The sequence below is a fragment of the Drosophila guanche genome, unplaced genomic scaffold (genome assembly GCF_900245975.1).
Source record: "Drosophila guanche unplaced genomic scaffold, DGUA_6, whole genome shotgun sequence".
Taxonomy (NCBI): Eukaryota; Metazoa; Arthropoda; class Insecta; order Diptera; family Drosophilidae; genus Drosophila; species Drosophila guanche.
In genome coordinates, this window is record NW_022995743.1 from 4305917 (window position 1) to 4324842 (window position 18926).

Genomic DNA, 18926 nt, shown 5'->3' on the forward strand with positions numbered 1-18926 from the left:
GTAGTGTGGAGTCTAAATAAATTAACTGTTATAAATCATTGTAGATTCCTTTTAAATCAAGGATGTTTTCTTTCCATACCCGAAGTATCAAGGTTCTGTCAAAAAAAGATAGTCCAACTATCACTGCAGTGATAGTATATCGATACAAAGCAGCATCTCTACGAACAGCTGTAGTTTTGTTTGCAACTGCGGTTTTTTAACAATTAAGTAAATATTTTATTTAACTGCAATACCTTAAATGGGGATCAATTGTATGTAAAAAAAAGAACCAAAGATCACAATGGGTAAGTGTTCCTTCGCATTGGATTTGAGCAGCAGGTGCCATGAGCTCTAGCCGCCCACGGCCAGACTAAGCCGAGGACGCCACAACAAAATCTATGTATCTATTAAATTGTTCTTTCCTTTCTAGCCGAATCAACGATGTGTTTACTCTGCATGTGTGAGTATCCATCGACGTTTGTGGAGCTTATTGGTGTACACACAGCGAGAGGCAGCCAGCTGGAGGTAGCCAGGATAATAAGTAAACACTTTCCACTGCAAGTGACGGAAAGCAGTCCGGACCGGGTGTGCGGACGATGTTGGAAAACAGTTTCGGAGTTTCACACACTGCACGAGTTTGTTAGCCAAGCACAGAGCTCGTTGCAGGAAACAAAGGCCCTGTTGATGGAGGACGATCCGCTCACGCAGAACAACTTCATCGAGGCCCCCAAATTAGGTGCCGAAGATGAAGTCAGACCGCAGGATCAGCCAGAGCTCGGCTGCGGGAGAAACTTCTTCTATCCCGAGGTTAAAATAGAAGAGCATGAGCTGGACCACTTGCCTAGGATTGAGATCCTCGAAGCGACAGCGAGCACACAGACTATACAAGAGGAATCCACAACCACGGCGACGAGGCGCTTGAGAAAACGCGTTAAAGCAGAGGGTGAAGCATTTATTGATAACGAAGATGGAGCTGTTGAGCCAGCACCAGCCGAACAAAAGAAACGACGTGGCCGCCCACGTAAAGTTGATACCCCCATTGTGTCCACTGCCAAGTCCGAAGAGGCTGTATCACTGAATCTTAAATCAGAAGAGGAGGAATCGGAGTTTATCGACGATGATCCAGATTTCTCATGCAACATCGACGAAGGTCTTGCGACCAGCGACCACAGTTTCGAGGACAATTCGGGAGGGAGTGAAGATGACACAGACTCGGACTTTGAGCTGGGAAATAATGATAAGATGGAGTTTGCCGTTGTACCCAAGAGATCTGTAGTGCGGCCCAAAAAGTACAAAAAGAGAACGAAGCCAACGGAGCCGAAGGTGCGCATGTCTCGCGAGTTACTGGAACAGCGGAAGAAGCAGCAGGAGGAGTACGACACCATCATTGGGAAGTTCTTCAACAGCGTGCTGGCGTGTCCGATCTGTAATCTGTCGGTGCACAACTTTACGGACATGCAGCGACATCACCGTCTCACCCACCAGGTTGATCCCGGCTACGTTATGTGCTGTGGCCGCAAATTTAGCCAGCGCAAAGTGCTCGCGGAACATGTGCAGGTCCACTGGAACCCGGAGCACTTCAAGTGCACCATCTGCGAAAAGTCATTCCAGAACTCACGGCACCTGGAGTCGCATCAACAGGTCCACCTGGATCCGGCCATCAAGCTGACGTTTGAGTGCGATCTCTGCTCTAAGGTCTTCCTCAGCAAGACAGCCATTGACTATCACAAGCTAAATAAGCACGTCCCGAAGTCCGAATTCAAATTTACGTGTACCGATTGTAACAAAAAGTGAGTAAACTTGAGGTTTTCCGTAGTATCTTTAATAAACCATGACTGCTTCCCAATAGATTCCTTACCGAGCGAAAACTCAAGAACCATATGAGCTCAATGCATGATCCAGAAAGCACCATCATCTGCGACAAGTGCGGCAAGCAGATGCGCACAAAAATCATACTCAAGAAGCACCAGGAGCTCATGCACTCGGACAAGCCGCGGCCAGAGCCGGAGCTAAAGCAATGCCAGATCTGCGGTGCCTGGCTCAAGGGCATGACTGGCCTAAAGCAGCACATGAAGAGCATTCATGTGGAGAGCGCCGGCGAGCACCGGTGCCACATCTGCTCCAAGGTCTCGCCCAATGCTCGAGCGCTTCGTCGTCACATCTATCACAATCACGAGTGCGAACGCAAATTCAAATGCACCATGTGCGAGAAGGCATTTAAGCGTCCGCAAGAACTGAAGGTGAGTGTTGAAAAGATCCACTCCAGCGTTTTAATATCTATATTTGATCTGGTTTGTAGGAACACACGTCCACGCACACGGGCGAAGTACTCTACACCTGCCCGAACTGTCCAATGACGTTCTTCTGCAGCGCCAACATGTACAAGCATCGTCAACGGCTGCACCGAGCCCAGTACGAGGCGGACAAAAACCAGCCGAAGCCTCCGAATATTCTCAAAATCTCACGAAATGCCTCTTCGCAGAGCAAGACCAAACAGGAGATTTGAATGGAAATTTGTGCATGAAGTTAAAGGAAACATTTTCTTGGAGCATTCGGATGGGGATCCCACACAACGGTATCGCAACCGAACTGTAAACCGCTCAAAGTGTGTGTCGGGTTATTGAGCAAACGGAAAGGAACCCAACCCAGCCAGCTGTATAAGCTAAAACCTAACCTAAGTTAAAAGGATCGTAAAGAATAATAAACAGAGCAAACCGTAGAGACTCTGTAGACCGATGCAATCAATTGATAACTAAACAAAGTTGGGAATGTCTTTCTTTCTTTATAATTATTTACAAGGATGGCTTAATTGCACCTTATATAACGCAATGACAATTACATAGTTTCTGTTTTCTGTTTTGTATACACTTATTAGGCATAGTTTTAAAATATTTATATATAGATACTGTATCTCTCTCACGATTTGCTTAAATTGGTACACGCAACCTGCGGCCCAACAATGGGAAAAACTGAAGAAAAAAAAAATACATTACTCGTACAAATATTATTGTTCATTTCGCCCGATGCCATCCCCCGATCTGATCCTTATTCTGGCTCTCAACTGGCGGTGGTTAGGGGGAAGTTAACACACTCAGCACACTCAGGAATAGTGTTTGCATAAATAAAATAATAGTTGTGGTAGTGGTAGAGACAAAACAATAAGCAGAGCCACAAAAACTGTCTGGCTGTGGGCGATTGATCCTGATCCTCATTGCGATTAGTGTTGAAACATGCGCGCATAGTTATTGCGCAAACATTTATATAAATACAATACTTTCGTTAGTTAATTGTTTGCTTTGGGTAAGTGTAGGCTCCCACGGAACCCCTTGTTTTCCAGCTTACATTAATTTTGGGGCATGCTGAATTTTAGTTGGCTGTTGTTGGATTGCTTTTTGTTAGTCACAGACACAGATACAGATACTTATACAAATACCGATGCAGAGCAGAAGCATGAAACGAGACAAAAGGCGGTTTAAAACAAAATGTAACTGAAATGTTTATTGGATTGCTACCAAAACACAAAAAAAGGACACGGAAACTCCTGGGCTTCAGCTACCTGTTAAACATTCACTTCATTCATTAGAAGAACAACATAAAATACTGGTTATTTTCAAACTGAAATTGGACACGGGGAATACGGGGATACAAACAGAAGCTCCTACAAGATCTGGGATGACTGTAAACGTTCGTTTTGCTTAGTTTTGTTTGATTGCTGACGCGCGCCTTGTGATTTCTCTTGCCGGAAGTTAATTTGAAACAGAATTCTGACAACGCGCAAACATAAATAACAACAATAATTATATAACAATGACTAAAATTATTTAAATTTAACTATTTTCTTTCTTTTCATTTCATTTCTGCTTGTGGTTCTGTATAATTTTGCCAAAGCAACTGCGAATGCTTGGGTTCAGCCGATGGATTTCAATAGTAGTATATTTGCTTGGTTGTGTGTGTGTGTATTATGTAATTTGTGGGCTGGATGGGTGGGTGTGACAGGCGTCACAACCTAAACTTTGCTCTGCTCCACCATGTCGATATTGACCTTGTAGAACACATAGGGAAAGTATTCAGATTGGCCAAAGCCCAGGCCGGGAATATCCACATTCTGGAAACAAAAGAGAAAAAGAAAATGTATACATTTAAACGAATTAAATCGATTATAATGGGTAACCCACATCAGCACTGCTGACTTGACCGCCAGCCGAGGCACCATCCAGATGTCCGTACAGCTGGTTGAGCACATCACGCAAACGCTTCACGCTCTTCTTGTTGGGCTCGATCAGTATGGCCTGGAAGTTGACAGGCAGCCCGTATCTATCGGAGTTATAAGATAATTATATACTTAGTGTCCAGAACTTGTTGGATATGATGATGGCCGTACCTCAGCACAGATTCCACAAAGACACGCAGCGCCTTCACGTGAATGAGGGCACAGAAGGCCTCGCTGAAGTTCACCTTCAACCAACGCACAAGGGGTCCCTGGTGAAGTATATTGGAGCATGATTAGTACATTGCAACGGGCGGATACGTGGTCAAGGGATAACATACAAACTGCTTCTTCTTGTCCGTCATCAGCTTGGTCATCTCGTTCTTGCCAGCGGCCAGCTCCTCCTCATTGTAGACAAAGTCGCGCACAATAAACTTGCGCTCGCGGGCATGCAGCTTGAACTCCTCGGTGACCTTCTTGAAGAGCGTCACATTAAAGAGGCAGTAGTCGCTGTCCTCCTGGATGAGCTGAGTTGAGCGTGGCACGATCATGTCCGTGATCTTCTCGTAATTGGCATGCCAGTCGTTGGTTAGGACTCTATTGAAGGTTTAGAATTATATCAACTGAACATCGGGAATAACACTCGGTCAACTCACTTGGGCACAATGACCAGCAGGGTGGTCAGGTATTCCGAATCCAGAATGAAGTGCTCCTTCTTGACCAAATCAGCCAAGTTCCTGGTCAGCAAGCTGCCACTGTGAAAGGTATAGATATAATGGAAGAGGGTTAGTCTGTCTACAGATTGACTGCACACTCGATGGCACTCACGTCTTCTTCTTTTCCAGGTTTTGGAGATTGCCCTTGAGGTTGTTGTAGGCCTGGGACTTGGTCTTGAGGTCGCCATCGATCTGGCCGATCTGCTTGGAAATGATATCGGCAATGTTGCGCAGCGACTGCTTGATCGGATACTTGGCCATGTCCCATTGGAAACGGGTCAAATACTGCGGCAACTCGGCTGTGTTAAGGGGAAAAATGGCAGAGAGTTAGTCGGGTTCTGAATCAGTATGTTGTTGGATGGATACTCGGTTCACTTAACAGGAATAGCAGAGCCATACATATATGTATGTAGGTCATTGCTCAATCAATGTTCAAGTACAAAACGGAAGGGTAAAAATATATATATCGTAATCATACTAAAAGTGTATAGAGTTACGCTCGAAAGCTATTTTAAATTAAAGTTTTAAACGTAATTAAATTAAAATAAATGAAAAGTTTCTTGTTAGAATTATATAATTATTCAGATAAAACGCACAAACAGACATACATACACACTACAGACACACACACATTAGTGTTTAATTTAACGGAGACACCACAACGAAATTAAAAACAACTTTGGATGCAATAACGATTTACAGATTCTACGTGTACTGGGACTACGCATATTAGTCACATTTGGAAGAAGTACCTTTCGGATTACACGCTCAACACTGCACAAAAAAGTTAGCTGAATGTTAGAATTGGATTGTGATAAGTAATAACAAATTAAAGATATATGTACATATCTATTATAGTTAGACACTCAACGGGCAAATAAAAATGCAAAACGAAAGCGTGAGACAACATTTGAATTAAGAATTCTCAACATTTTTTGTTTGGCTTGGGCATAAGCGACTTCAAGGGTCTGGGTGATTTTGATGGCATTAGCTTAATGGGAGCCGGAGCATTAACCGTGGCTATGATGTGGATCAGCGACAACAACACTGCTTGGGGAGAGCATACACTGAACGAACAACATAGTATTCGCTTTTACACTGGTACAAATAATCGAAGATTGGTGATGAGTGGATATATATTATGTGTATTTATATTTATGTATGTATATTCAAAGGAAATCAAAAGGGAAAGCGCAATCGCAAACTCAACAATACGATTACCACAGAGACAGAGAGAGAGAGAGAGAGAAGTTGAGAGTGAGAGGAGAGAAAGATAAAAGAAAATTAAACAAAAGAGAGCCGCACTGTAGGCGGCAGGTGTATACCGTAGAAACAGATGCAACGATTCAACTAAAAGATAGAACAGATATTCGTCTTGTTTGATCTTATTTATTTAATATATTTGCACATACATATATTTATGTAATATTTTGATCGGATAAGAAGACGTCAAGTAACGTGAGAGAGGAGATGGTGGTTGGTGTTTGGGTGGAGGTTACATCAAGTTGCTCAATAAAACGAATAATGGAAAAGAAGAAGGTAAAAAGAATGGTAAAAAAAACAAGAAGAGAAATCAAAGGGTAGAGCAACACATCCACATTAACATTAACATTTCCATTTACATGTGTCTTGTCAATGTCAAGGCAAAAGGTGTACGAACATGGTCGAAACACCCAAGGCGGCATGCTAACCTGGACTCAGCGGAAACTCTGGCGGCTCTGGAATATCCGTGTCCGGACTGGATCGCCCCTGGCTACTACTGCCACAACAACTACTCACTGGAGACGATCTATGTGTTGGTGTTAAATTAAATCCATTGTTTATATTTAATTGACTCGATGTAGAACGTTTGCTATAAATTTGATCGGCAAGAGAATTGAAGAAAGAGCGATAACTAGAGCGCGGTGTGGTCGATGCTTGATGCCAAAATGTCATTGCTTTGGATTGCTGTTGTTGTTGTTGTTGTTGTGGGTGTTGGTGTTGCTGTTGTTGTTGTGGTTGTGGTTGCTGTTGTGGTTGTTGGTGTTCGCTTTGGTGTGCACTGTCATTCAAGTGTTGGGGGGTGATTTTCAGTGTGGTGCATCGTATTGGTTTTGTGTTCGTGATTTATGATATTCGTGTTGGTGGCAATGGGATGACCGATGATAAGAAGTGATTTAAAAAAGAAATACATTATTATTGCATTGGATTTTGTTCATTCCACTTAATCAAATCAAACATTTATGGGTTTTTCTGTTCGGTATTCTGTTTCGTGTACACTTGTGTAATATATGATGGAAGCAGGCAAAGCGGATGCTCTCTGTTTGAGACGTGACTGCACTTTCGGATCAGTGTTGTGTAGCTTGTGTTTTGTACAGCGTGTCTTGGTGTGCGTGTGGGTGTGTGTGCGCGTGCGTGTTCAGTGTTCAGGCATATGGTGTAAGGGGGAAGCGACTTGGGGGCATGACGTGGAGTGGCGTAGCGGGATGACTGCGGGTGACTGGCATTTACTGATTTGAGTCTTTTGAGTGCTTGCGATTTGCTTTCAATGGCAACGGTCTACAATAGTTAAGGCGGTGATTAGATACCTGCTCTTTTTAGAGTTACGCTTGGGCTTATTGAACCACCAGTCAAAGGTTTCCGATAGATCGGAGGATCTGGCGCTGTGCGGACTTTTTGGGTCACCATCCGTGGTGTCACCGTCACCGTCCACTTCCGCATCCAGATCGGACGAGTCGCACGACTTCTGGGTCGGTGACTGCAGCGGCGATGAGGATGAAAGATTTCGCCTCTGCTGATTCTGTTGATTCTGATGATTCTGGCTTTGATTCAGGTGCTGATGCTGCGGCAGGTTCAATTGACTCACGTGGCTGCCGCTGCGGAAGCTGAGCTTGTTATGGTTTATGCTGCAAGTGTTGTTATTCAGCTTCTTGCTGTTAGAGCGCGACATGCTGTGAACCGAGCTGCTCGTTGTGGGCGCCGACGTGGAGAAGTATGCCGAGGAGCAGAGGGTCGATGCGGAGCTGTTCTTGGCGGGTGCGGAGGCAGCAGCTGCAGCGGGAGGGTGCCCATGCCCGGGACCATGCGCGTGCGCAGCCGCAGCGGCCGCACTCGTGCTGGCTCCTCCGACAGAGCTACCACCAGTCAAGCTGCTGCCCGTGGCAATGGCCGCCATCGTGGAGAGGGCACTGCGGGTGGCACTCAGCATGGAGGAGGCTGTGTGGGAGTAGCACTCGTCGGCCACCAGCGTGCTGGCCGTGGCACTGGTGCTGGGCGGTGCGAACACGCCGCACTCATCGCACAGGCATCCGCCCGTCTGTGGCGGTATCACAAAGTCAAAGTCCCGCTCGGACTCGTCGTGGGTTGTGGAGAGGTTGTTCAAGCTGCCGCCAGATCCGGATCCAGGGACTGGTGTGGTAGTGGTAGTGGTACAGGCGAAAGGAACAGTGGCAGTGGCAGTGCCAGCAGCAGCAGCAGCAGCAGCAGAGGGAAGAGTAGGAGTGGAAGGAGCTTGGCTTGGGTCGCGACTTGGAGAGAGTTGGTTGGTTGTGGTTGAGGTTGATTTACCCTTGATATCCTGGGGCAGCTGGTGGTGATGTTGGAGATGGTAGTGTTGGGGTTTGTTTTGGTGGTGCGTGTGCTGGTGTTTTCTCTGGTGTCGCAGGCTGAGATTCTTGATTCGCTGGTGGTGTCGACACGGCATGCTGTCGTCGGGCGGACCGGGGCCTGTATCCATCAGGGTTTCAGTTTCACAATTCATTTCAATTCGATTCGAGTCGAGATGCAGGTTTGTATGCAGGTATATTTTTGGGGATATTCGATTTGTATTTGCCGATTCGTTTGATGGTTAACCGATTTCAAGGTGGTACAGACAATAGTATAACACAATGCATTTAGATTTGGTTTTTGAGGTTTAGTCTTAGCTAAGGGGAATGGCTGGCTAATGGCTCCTTGCATTAGGGTATGTTTGGGATCGATTTTGGGTTCGGGTTTCGGGGTTTTGGGTTTTCGGATATCGAAATTAAATTAAAAGTTAAACTATAGCATACGTTTAGGGGCTATCCTTACGAGCTGCTTGCACGAGTAGATAGATACTTTCTTCAACACTCGACGATCTCTAATCTCAGACTCTACTCCAGATTCCTTCCTCAACCAAAAGCAAAAACAAAAGAACTCTTTTTTTTGTTCGAAATATTTTTTAAAAAGAATAAACAAAAATTATACATGAAAAATGTAAGAAAAAAATAACTTCAACTCATGTGGGTTGTTGGTTGGGTGTGCGAGTGTTTTCGGAGGGGGTGTGTGTGTGGAGGTGCGAATCCAATCAAAAATTCAATATTAAATGATTAATTTCATGAACAACAGTGGAACAAAATGTATTCGAAAAAGCTCTGTGAGATCAAAACATGGCAACAAAAAGGGGTGCATCTACTTTAGTGATATAATTTTTGTTGATTTTTGATTTGTTACAGTGTAAAAGCGTATGTTTTTCAGGTGTCTCCCATCTGTGACTGACTGCTCCTGGCCGAATAGCGTTTGCAGTGGGTATGGGGAAAAAGCGCATGAACACAGACACAAACACACAGGCACACTCACTCCCATCCACATAGACACAAAGGATCACAAATGAAAAATGTAATATGGTAAATGAACGCCTCTTTCGTTTCCGGGCGCACCGATGTGGATGAGACACTCAGGATACAGCTTACACGACACAAACCGGTCACACTCTGACATACATACAGACAAGACGATGAGACGATACAACAGGTACAACAGTCTACAAATATAGGGGGATTTACATTTATGTACAGTACAAAGGATGACCTTACACAACTCTTACACGCACGCACTTACATTGGTACATAGTATGTACATTTCTTTATATATTTATCTCTATAGATAGCACGATACGATAGATAAAAACAAAAGAATCAACTGAGAAATGGAGTGGGAACGATACTCGCGCATTTTGTCCAAAATAAAAGAATAACAAAAAATGTTATAGTCGAATATATGTATGTACGTACGATATAGTACTATGTATGTATATAGTAAATGCGGAATATGAATCTATTGTATGTACATATATCTTTAAATATTACATACTCTTCCTGTGAGTTGCCTCTTCTGTAACTTAATTTTCGGGTGAATGATTTAAAAACTAATGGGCTTTCCACAAATAATTGCTGTCCGACTCAATCGTATTCCATAAATCATAAAAGAATTAACAGCAATTCAATATAGATATGTACATATGTATTTAGTATGTAAAATAGATGTACAAGTGTTCACTGTACTACTCTGGTAAGAAGTGTATTTTGTGATAAGGTGTGGGTAGGGAGGGGTCCTTGGAAGAGTGCGGCCTTGGCCGTTCAGCGGAGTGACCTGACCGAACACACAGGTCGTAGTTTTTTGTCTGTTGTATTTCTGTATCTCTGTGTGTGTGTGTCTCCCTGGTGTGTGTATGTTTGAGTGAGTGATATTTATAGATTGATATTAAAATGTACAACAAACGCAACATAAAATAAACAACAAAGTATCTCATTCCATTACATTTATCAAACGCGTTGAACGCGTGTCTTTAATCTTTCTCTCCGCCAAAGGTAGACTTTAATTCCATTGTTGTTTTGTCCTATATATTTATATTGCCCTATATCGATTATCGTTACGTATTTACTTTTTTTGTGGTGGATGGTTGTGCTCATGAGTTAAACAAAAATCAAACCAAAAATTATAAGAAACACAACGATAAAAAATCAATTAAAATCTAAAAGTAAAATCATACAAAAACGTTGAAAAACCAAAAATAAAATAGCGTATAGAACGAACTCTAACAAATTAGATAGAGTAGAACCTAAAGGTTTTATTTAGCTGAATTTCGATTAGTTTTTAAATCTTTTTCTGTTTTCTGTCTCTCTTTACGTGTTGGGGTTCTTTTCACTTTTAATTTGTAACTACAGAAAACGTAAATATTATAGAGATATATATGGATAGAAATATATGAATGAAATATAGTTGATTTTTGTGTTAGTCAAATTGGAATTCCTAAAAACAGGGACATACGAGATAGACAGATCAAAACATTCCATAGTTAGGGGATAAGGAGGAGAGCTTTTTAATCGAAAGGTCGGAATGTTGACGCAAATGGAAAATTGTAAATCTCACTTGTTAGTAGAAAATGTAGAATTTTCGGGAATAAACTAAATAGATATTGTACGATTATAGAGTATCAGAGAGAGAAGGAGAGAGAGAGCATTCCATTCCGGTTCTACTTCTGCTTAGAACTTAGAGCTAAATAACCAAAACAATATTCGTGACTCGGAACAGGCATCGCCTAACCACGTTAACTAAACTAAATGCTAAACTAAACGGCACTAAGCTAATGCCTAGACTAGTCTAGACTGAGTGAGCTAATTACGTAACTATGTAATCATAGCACTATAATTACATAAACATATTCAGATAGTTATTTGTGGGACAAACGACTTACTGTTGTTGGCCTGCAGATTCTCGTGCAGCTTGTCACGCTGATCCTCCAGCACCTCACCCAGGTAGACGGCCACCTTGCGGGTGATCTGCTCCACATACGAGTCCAGTTTTCCCAGATCATCGGAAAGGCCGACCAGCTGGTCCAACGTTCCCACCTACCCAAGTTAAAATCAATTAGTTCTGCGGATATCAAACCTATCAAAGATAATAGCACTCACCTTCAGGTCGGGTATATGGAACTTGTAGTTATTGCAGAGATTGTGCTGCTTGCTGGTCAGATTGTTCATCGTGTCGAATGTCTGGGCGCAGGTCTTCTCGCCCGGAGCCGAGATAATCCAGTATTCGGACATCATTTTGATGGCTGTGTGAATAGAGGAAAAGAGAGAGCGACATTAGTAAATCGATTGGGAAACGGTTGCCCCTTCTCGCCCTCCACAAAGGATGTTCAAATATATATTGTATAACTTGAATCGATTGCATGTCCTTGAAACTTCAATGCAGCACACAATTTATTTATTTATTCCTGGCCTTCCTTGCCGAACACCAAGCGGCTGGCTCTGTTGTGGCAATTGTAATAATTGCGAAGCGATCGACCGTTTGGGGATGACTTTCGGAGCCTCCCCGGAATTAGTCTTTGCAGTCAAATACCCAACAAAGGCGCCAGACAGGCCAGCGCCAATTGCAGTCTGCCAGGCTGTCTATCGGTCTGTCCGAACACTTCGATTGCTTACACACAAAATAAACACTTGCTGTGATCCCGGCACTCCTTGCTCCTGAACTTTTCCACTTGAAGGCGGTGTAGAGTTTTTGGCATTTTCCTTCCGCTTAAAAAGTATTTCGGATTTCCCAGCGACTACATGGCCGTGCACACTCGTCGAGAAACCGCAGCAAAGTGAACGTTGCCTGGCCGCCAACAATGGGTGAAAGCCCATGCTGGGAGCCGACACTGGCCGAGCGAGAAGCCGAATGAATCGATGACGAAGCAGGGTCCCCCATGCCACAAGCCATAGTCAAACCAAAGCGGGTGTTCAATTTGGGTAAGTGTCGCCGACTCCTTGCTCTGCTCCTCCTAGTGGGCGACACGGCGTATGAGTAATCACACAGCAAACGCCACGAGATAGATAGAAATCTAACTTTTGCCCATTTCCGGCCTAGTGGCCCACTATCATTACATAACGACACCGATGGCCTTCAAAGGGAGACACGAAACAAACACGAGAACAAGGAATGAATGACAACAGCGCCTCCTGCTCCAGTCACAGCCAGAGCTCCGCCTACTGCTCATGCTCCTGCTCCTGACACGTAAACATGAATACCTCTCCAGTCAAGGCAGTGCATTGTCCTCATCGCACAGAGAGGCACAGGACGAGCAGAAACAACAACGAGCCTGGCAACAGACAATCGGGGAAACGGGAAACAGATATCGTAGCTACACATATGCAGGTCTATTTATAGCAGGTTGAGGTGGAGAGAGTTGGTGATGTGAGAGTTATGCTTCCATGCTGTACTGGTGACGTGGGGCGCAGAAACTAAATGATGTTGACAGCCCCCAAGGTGGGGGCAAGTCAGCGCGTCGCCATCGCGCTGGAGACAGTCTGACTGGCCAACGGCTGTTGCTAATAGAGGGTGAGGCCAGGGGCCGCCAGAGGACTCTTTCAGCCATTGGGGTAGTCCGCACAGACACTACGGGAGGAAATTGCAATGTTAGCGACTCGATGACGAAGGCAACGGCGATAACTTTTGATGATGGCGCAAATATCCTCGCCTGGTGGGGGCGACTGCCCAAATTAATTAATAATAATGTGCCTGGCACCCTTGCTGAGCGCGGAATTTGGAACGGGGATGGGCTGTGGGAAGCGTGGTGGCATGGTGACGAGGATAAGGCCACAGATAAACACACGCTGGAATCTAGCAGCTGTTCTTGGTCATTCGCCTACCCAATCTATCATCGCATGCGTTTCTGTTTCTGTTTTAATGTCCCGGGGCGCAAATACCAGCATGTTTGACTTTTTGTTTCAAGTTTACATATATCTGGCCAGCGCACTCAAGGTCCTTGCGGCGCGCAATATAACTATTTATTGTGGTTCCAAGGAACCGAGAAAACACACAAAAGCATGTGGATATTAATCCGTTTCATGTGCCACTCACAAAGTGTAGATACTTTCGGCACAGGCATGCAGTTTTCTAAGCGGAAATCCATTAAATTCATAAAATAGTACGTGCTTTATTTCAGATTCCCCCAAAACTGTTTAAATTTTAGCAAGGCGCCAGTTTTTTTTTTAACATTTTGTTTACCCAGCGCAAAAGAGAGAGAGAGAGAAAACAATTCTCTCTCTGAGCGTACGGCGCTCTCTCGCTCTTGTCACCACAGCGACACTCAGTCGTGGTGACTAAAATCGTCGTCAGCTGTTTGGTATGACAGTCACATGACAGTTTTTCGATCGATAATTTTCTGCTCACGAGTTTTCAATACAAAAACCAAAACATTTCCCACATATTTCTTGTTGTTCCGCCCACGCGGATGCTACTTGCATATTTCCAGATATATCCCAATCCATCAGGAAATGTTTGGCCCCAGCAGAGCCACCGAAAAACGACGCAAATTGATGAACAACTTGTGGAGGCCTAATTTTCAGGGTCACTTGATTTTCACGACAAATATGTAGCAGCAGCCTGCATCGGAAAAGATTTACTCTCACTTGCACAACTGCCAATATTGCAATTTACGTTTCAGACAATAGTCAGCAGGTCTGCGCCGATGAAATAACAGAATTTTTCACGAGTGCTTCGTTGCACAAGTTTTTCGCACACCCGCGGACGTGGAAAAGCTGCTGCCGTTCACATTCACTTACTTTTTAGTGGTTATTGCACTCAAACTGGTAGATAGACGGACACTGATGGAGTTTTTGTGCGTTCTATAAATCAGATCTGCTTAAATCAAGCGCAAATTAACCGCCGCCACAGGAGAAGAGTCTGTGGTGAAAACTGGCCGCGAAAAAAGTGACAATTCACACCACTAATACCATGAAGTTCACGTGATGGCTTTCAGTGTTGCAAAGTTCTCTCGGGCAAACAGCTGTTGGTGAGCAGCTGATATGCGCGACTGTTCAATAATATCAGTTAACATACATGTGCCTCTACATGTTACATACATTTACATACTGAACACAAAGCTCCCTTGCTTCCAGAGGGCGTGTTATGAATGAAAACTTCAAATACAAATATGTAAAATATAAGGTCATAAGTTATAATCCAATAAAAAGGAGTATTTATAATAAGCCAAATTAATTCTTCGATCCAAAAAAATTGTTTTTTCAGTGTTAAAAGTCTTTGCAAGCTAGTAAAATCAAATAGAACATCAACAACGAGGAATATGATTTAAGACTACGGTATATTTTTAAAATGAGATGGTATATTTTGGTAAATTTGTGATTTTCTGCCGGTATAAATGATCGATAGTTCCCGGATACTATTCAACTCGCTGTAGCGATTAAATACCAAAAAAAAAAAAACAACAGCAAAATAGCCAAAAAAATTAGAATGATGTTTAGTTAAATTATACAAACGGTTCGGATCAGCATATCCACAAGTGAGTGAGCAGGTAGAGCCATAAGTGCAGGAAGTGCGTGTCGGGCAACAGGCGATGCGAGCAACACGTCGCCCGCTGATGTAACCAGAAGTCGGCTTTTGAAATGGAGGATGAGATGAGGCACGGTTGCTGGAGTCCAGCAAAGAATATGTGACAAATGTTTTTGATAGAGTCAGCCAGAGTAATTGGGCTTTTCACCTTTCAATGTGCGTGTCACCTGTCTACGAATTTCATTTTGATCTGATACTGTTTCATAACCTGCCCCCAAAAACATTGCTTATCGCCCCCATTTGATGGCCACACGTGCACTGGGAGTTTAACCTTTGACTGCTGTCTGCTTTAGCGGTGGTCTGATGCGCCAAATGTAGCGATGACTCAAGTGGAAAGAACAATTAGCTAAGTGTGTATGGAAAGGGGTCGGAATTCCCATTCCATTCCACACAATTCACACTGAGTAATTGCCTTTGTTTATACTACATTTCCAAAGTTTGAGGGCTAAAAATAAATCCCCACAAATCCGTAGACTGCCGTACTCCATTGCATAAACAGTGCATCCATTTCCATAGCATTACCCCACGCCGTTGAACCTTGACCGAGACGGGTGATCCTTAGTTTTTGAAGAATAAGTACAATAAACCGACAACTCATTGGGAAAATGGCTTTGTTCCGTCTTTAGTGGCTTATCAGGGGCCGCTTTGATCTTATCCCCCCATCGCAACAGTACAAAAGTCGGCGACGCAATGCAACTTACTTACGGCTTCCTTAGGCCATATCTCAAAGCGATAAATGATAAATATTTCCGTAATTATGCACGAGCGGTTATTTGCTCACCCAGAGAGCTTTCAGCACTTGGCATTGACTTACAACGCAACGCCGAGTGCCCCCCAAACACTAAATGGATCGCGCTGGCCTCTCATATGCCAGTGGAGTGCCTCGATCGATGTCAGTTCGCAGAGAGATTCGTTCGAGTGAGCTTCGTGCTTGGTGCTTCAGCAAACAAAATAAAAACATTCAGAGAATATCCATAATAGCCAAGACAAAGGCAGGCGCACGCACGAAAAAGTGAAAACGTAGAAAAGTTCGATTTCTGTGTGGCAGCAGGTGCTAACAATAACGGTAAACATGTCAATCAATTTTGTTCGGGCTTCGACTGCCCATCAGCACTCTCTTATCAGTTATACAATAGTGAGTGGAGAGTGGTAAGCAGAGAGCGGGAGAGCCATGTGTGGATATGACCTACATACATACATAGAAGAAGACGCTCCTCTAACCTGTCCTACAGCATCATCCGCGCCCCTTCTTCGGTCTGGCTTTACGTCTGTCTGGTTTGGCTGTCCCTTTGGTGGAAATATTTTGGGCTTGTCTTGGCTCCGTCTTACATTTCTGTGATGCGTGCATTTTGGCTGTCGCTTACTTTGAATTTGTTTTTGCCTTTTGGTTTGGCTTAGTGGTCTCTTTTACAAAGTTTGGCTCTGCGAGGGGAAACTTTCTCCACCGGATTACTACTGTCTGTCTCTCTCTCTCTCGCTCTCTGTCTGTCTGACTGTTCATTCACATTCAAGCTTGGGAAATCACCAGCTTTGGCCCCACTGTTGCTCAGCCGCCGCTGCTGCTGGTGCTGCTCGTCTCCGACTTTGATGACTTCTTCAGCCACTGCTCCAAGCGCTCGGCACACACACGTCTGTCGCAGCTCAACCGTGCAACAGGTTGACTTTGCCCTCGTCCAATTTGTAAGTCGCAGCGCATTAAAATAATTCGAAACGTTTACACCGCATTGCGCAGAATATCGGAGAGGTGAAAGTTTTATATTTCCACACAGTGGCACAATGGAAATATAAATCTGTGAACAGGAGTTGCCCATTAGATTTCAGTCACTAGCCTTCTCACTAACCACCCCTCCCTTTCTTATTCTCTACAGCGCTCAGGACCCATCCCAGACAAACAAGAACACAGAGAAACCAACCATGGCAACAAACTGGCCCGAAAACGTTGGCATACGCGCCATAGAAGTGCTCTTCCCCTCACAGTATGTGGACCAAACGGAACTGGAGCAGTTCGATGGCGCCTCCGCGGGCAAGTACACAATCGGCCTGGGCCAGGCGAAGATGGGCTTCTGCTCGGACCGTGAGGATGTCAACTCCTTATGCTTGACGGTTGTGAGTCGGCTGCTGGAACGGCATCATATCAAGCACACGGAAATCGGACATCTAGAGGTCGGCACTGAGACGATCGTGGATAAGTCCAAGTCGGTGAAATCGGTGCTGATGCAGCTGTTCGCGGACAGCGGCAACACCGACATCGAAGGCATCGACACCACAAACGCCTGCTACGGTGGCACGGCGGCACTCTTTAATGCCATCAACTGGATCGAATCGTCCAGCTGGGACGGTCGCTATGCCCTTGCCGTGTGTGCGGATATTGCTGTTTATGCCAAGGGCGCTGCGCGCCCCACTGGAGGCGCTGGCGCCATCGCCATGCTGGTGGGACCAAATGCACCGCTGGTCTTCGAGCGAGGCCTGCGGGCCACGCACATGGAGCATGCCTATGACTTCTACAAGCCAGACCTGAGCTCCGAGTACCCCACGGTGGACGGCAAGCTCTCAATCCAGTGCTACCTGTCGGCCCTGGACACCTGCTACCGCCTGTACCGCCAGAAGTTCGAGAAGCAGCAGGTAAAGACGCCAGGGGGTAAAGTGGGCCTCGACAACTTCGATGCCATTCTGTTCCACACGCCGTACTGCAAGTTGGTGCAGAAGTCGGTAGGCCGCCTGAGTTTCAACGACTTCCTGCTGACCAGCGAGGGGAAACGGGCCGAACTGTTCGCCGGACTTGAGCGCTTCAACAATGCCACCCTCGAGGGCACCTACTTCGACCGCGACTTGGAGAAGGCGTTCCTCACGCAATCGACCGACGTGTTCGAGGCCAAGACCAAGAAGACGCTGCTGCTGGCAAACCAGGTGGGCAACATGTACACGCCCTCCGTCTACTCGGGCCTCGTCTCGCTGCTGATCGGCGTTCCGGCGGCGGATCTCGTTGGCAAGCGCATCGGTGTCTTCTCCTACGGCTCCGGTCTGGCTGCCTCCATGTACTCCATCAGTGTGACTCAGGATGCCGCGACGTTCGAGAAGTTCGTAGCTCAGCTGGACTACGTCTTGCCGCTGCTCAACTCGCGCGAGAAGGTGGCGCCCGAGCAGTTCTCAGCACTGATGGAGGTGCGCGAGAAGAACAACCATGCGGCTCCCTACACGCCCACGGGCAGCGTGGGCGCCCTTTTCCCCGGCACCTACTACCTGAAGGATGTTGACTCGCTGCATAGGCGAACCTACGAGCGCACCCCAACCATCAGCAATGGCGTGCACTAACCCACACCCTCTGGCCCTCTCTGGTTTGGTTACTACTCCGCCTCTGGAGCTGTCCAACTTGACAATAACTTTCGACTAAGCCTCCTCTACGTATCTGTATCTGTAGTTGGTAAATATCCATCCCCGCTCTTATCAGAGTGTGCTTGGGGCCCTATTCCTTTCCCTGTTAGAAACGTTTCAACATTTTGATTCTAATTGAACTTATAGTCTTTGGCCAATCACAGATCGTACATTCACATATATACCTATCTATATATTATTTATACAACGCTTGAAAATTAACATTTCATTAAGTCGGGCCTTATTTATGCCACACACCCAAGTGGAACACGCCAGCGAACTCTCCCTCTTAACTAGTGTCGGTACTAAAATCTATGCCTATAAATGTACAATTCAATACAATACTAACCTAAACACACCACAAATTGTTTGAAAACAATAAATAATGCAGGTAATTGAACTTCGGAGCAACGAAGTTTCTATATATGGAAACTTGCACTTGAACGACCAGTATAATTTTTGGTTTGATTTTTCTTCATCTTATATAGGATCAAATGATTGAATTTTTTTAATTGTCTGGAATTGCAGCTTCATGAAACTTT

General features: G+C 45.0%; 4 protein-coding genes and 1 long non-coding RNA gene across 10 annotated transcripts; 3 read left to right on the forward strand and 2 right to left on the reverse strand.

The window, feature by feature from the left end:
- The first annotated feature begins 125 nt into the window (after nucleotides 1-125).
- Nucleotides 126-2720, forward strand: LOC117592486 (transcription factor grauzone). Its single transcript, XM_034286325.1, has 4 exons — nucleotides 126-284; nucleotides 410-1769; nucleotides 1829-2219; nucleotides 2279-2720. The coding sequence occupies exons 1-4, from the start codon at nucleotides 281-283 to the stop codon at nucleotides 2483-2485; spliced, it is 1962 nt and encodes a 653-aa protein (XP_034142216.1). The 5' UTR covers nucleotides 126-280; the 3' UTR covers nucleotides 2486-2720.
- Nucleotides 2721-3450: 730 nt separating this feature from the next.
- LOC117592488 (V-type proton ATPase subunit C) lies at nucleotides 3451-14371 on the reverse strand. Its single transcript, XM_034286332.1, has 9 exons — nucleotides 14226-14371; nucleotides 11592-11734; nucleotides 11375-11528; nucleotides 5015-5201; nucleotides 4843-4941; nucleotides 4528-4783; nucleotides 4361-4458; nucleotides 4155-4293; nucleotides 3451-4084 (listed from the first exon to the last, which is right to left on the reverse strand). The coding sequence occupies exons 2-9, from the start codon at nucleotides 11724-11726 to the stop codon at nucleotides 3986-3988; spliced, it is 1167 nt and encodes a 388-aa protein (XP_034142223.1). The 5' UTR covers nucleotides 11727-11734; nucleotides 14226-14371; the 3' UTR covers nucleotides 3451-3985.
- Nucleotides 5505-9189, reverse strand: LOC117592487 (V-type proton ATPase subunit C-like). 5 transcript variants are annotated; one of them, XM_034286327.1, is made up of 3 exons: nucleotides 7748-9189; nucleotides 7470-7681; nucleotides 6432-6943 (listed from the first exon to the last, which is right to left on the reverse strand). In XM_034286327.1, exons 1-3 carry the CDS (start codon nucleotides 8639-8641, stop codon nucleotides 6589-6591), a joined length of 1461 nt encoding a protein of 486 aa, XP_034142218.1. In that variant the 5' UTR covers nucleotides 8642-9189; the 3' UTR covers nucleotides 6432-6588. The 5 variants fall into 5 exon arrangements, with proteins under 5 accessions (XP_034142222.1, XP_034142218.1, XP_034142220.1 ...); XM_034286329.1 differs by having other exon boundaries at nucleotides 7470-8289; nucleotides 8449-9188; XM_034286331.1 differs by lacking the exon at nucleotides 6432-6943 and adding an exon at nucleotides 5505-5693 and having other exon boundaries at nucleotides 7470-9181.
- On the forward strand, nucleotides 9089-9812 carry LOC117592490. The gene is made up of 2 exons (XR_004574551.1): nucleotides 9089-9274; nucleotides 9354-9812. It is a non-coding gene; the product is annotated as an uncharacterized LOC117592490 (long non-coding RNA).
- Nucleotides 14372-14844: 473 nt separating the features above from the next.
- LOC117579304 (hydroxymethylglutaryl-CoA synthase 1) lies at nucleotides 14845-18840 on the forward strand. 2 transcript variants are annotated; one of them, XM_034265114.1, is made up of 2 exons: nucleotides 14845-14962; nucleotides 16881-18840. In XM_034265114.1, the coding sequence occupies exon 2, from the start codon at nucleotides 16927-16929 to the stop codon at nucleotides 18322-18324; it is 1398 nt and encodes a 465-aa protein (XP_034121005.1). In that variant the 5' UTR covers nucleotides 14845-14962; nucleotides 16881-16926; the 3' UTR covers nucleotides 18325-18840. The 2 variants fall into 2 exon arrangements, with proteins under 2 accessions (XP_034121005.1, XP_034121014.1); XM_034265123.1 differs by lacking the exon at nucleotides 14845-14962 and adding an exon at nucleotides 15897-16078.
- Nucleotides 18841-18926: the final 86 nt, after the last annotated feature.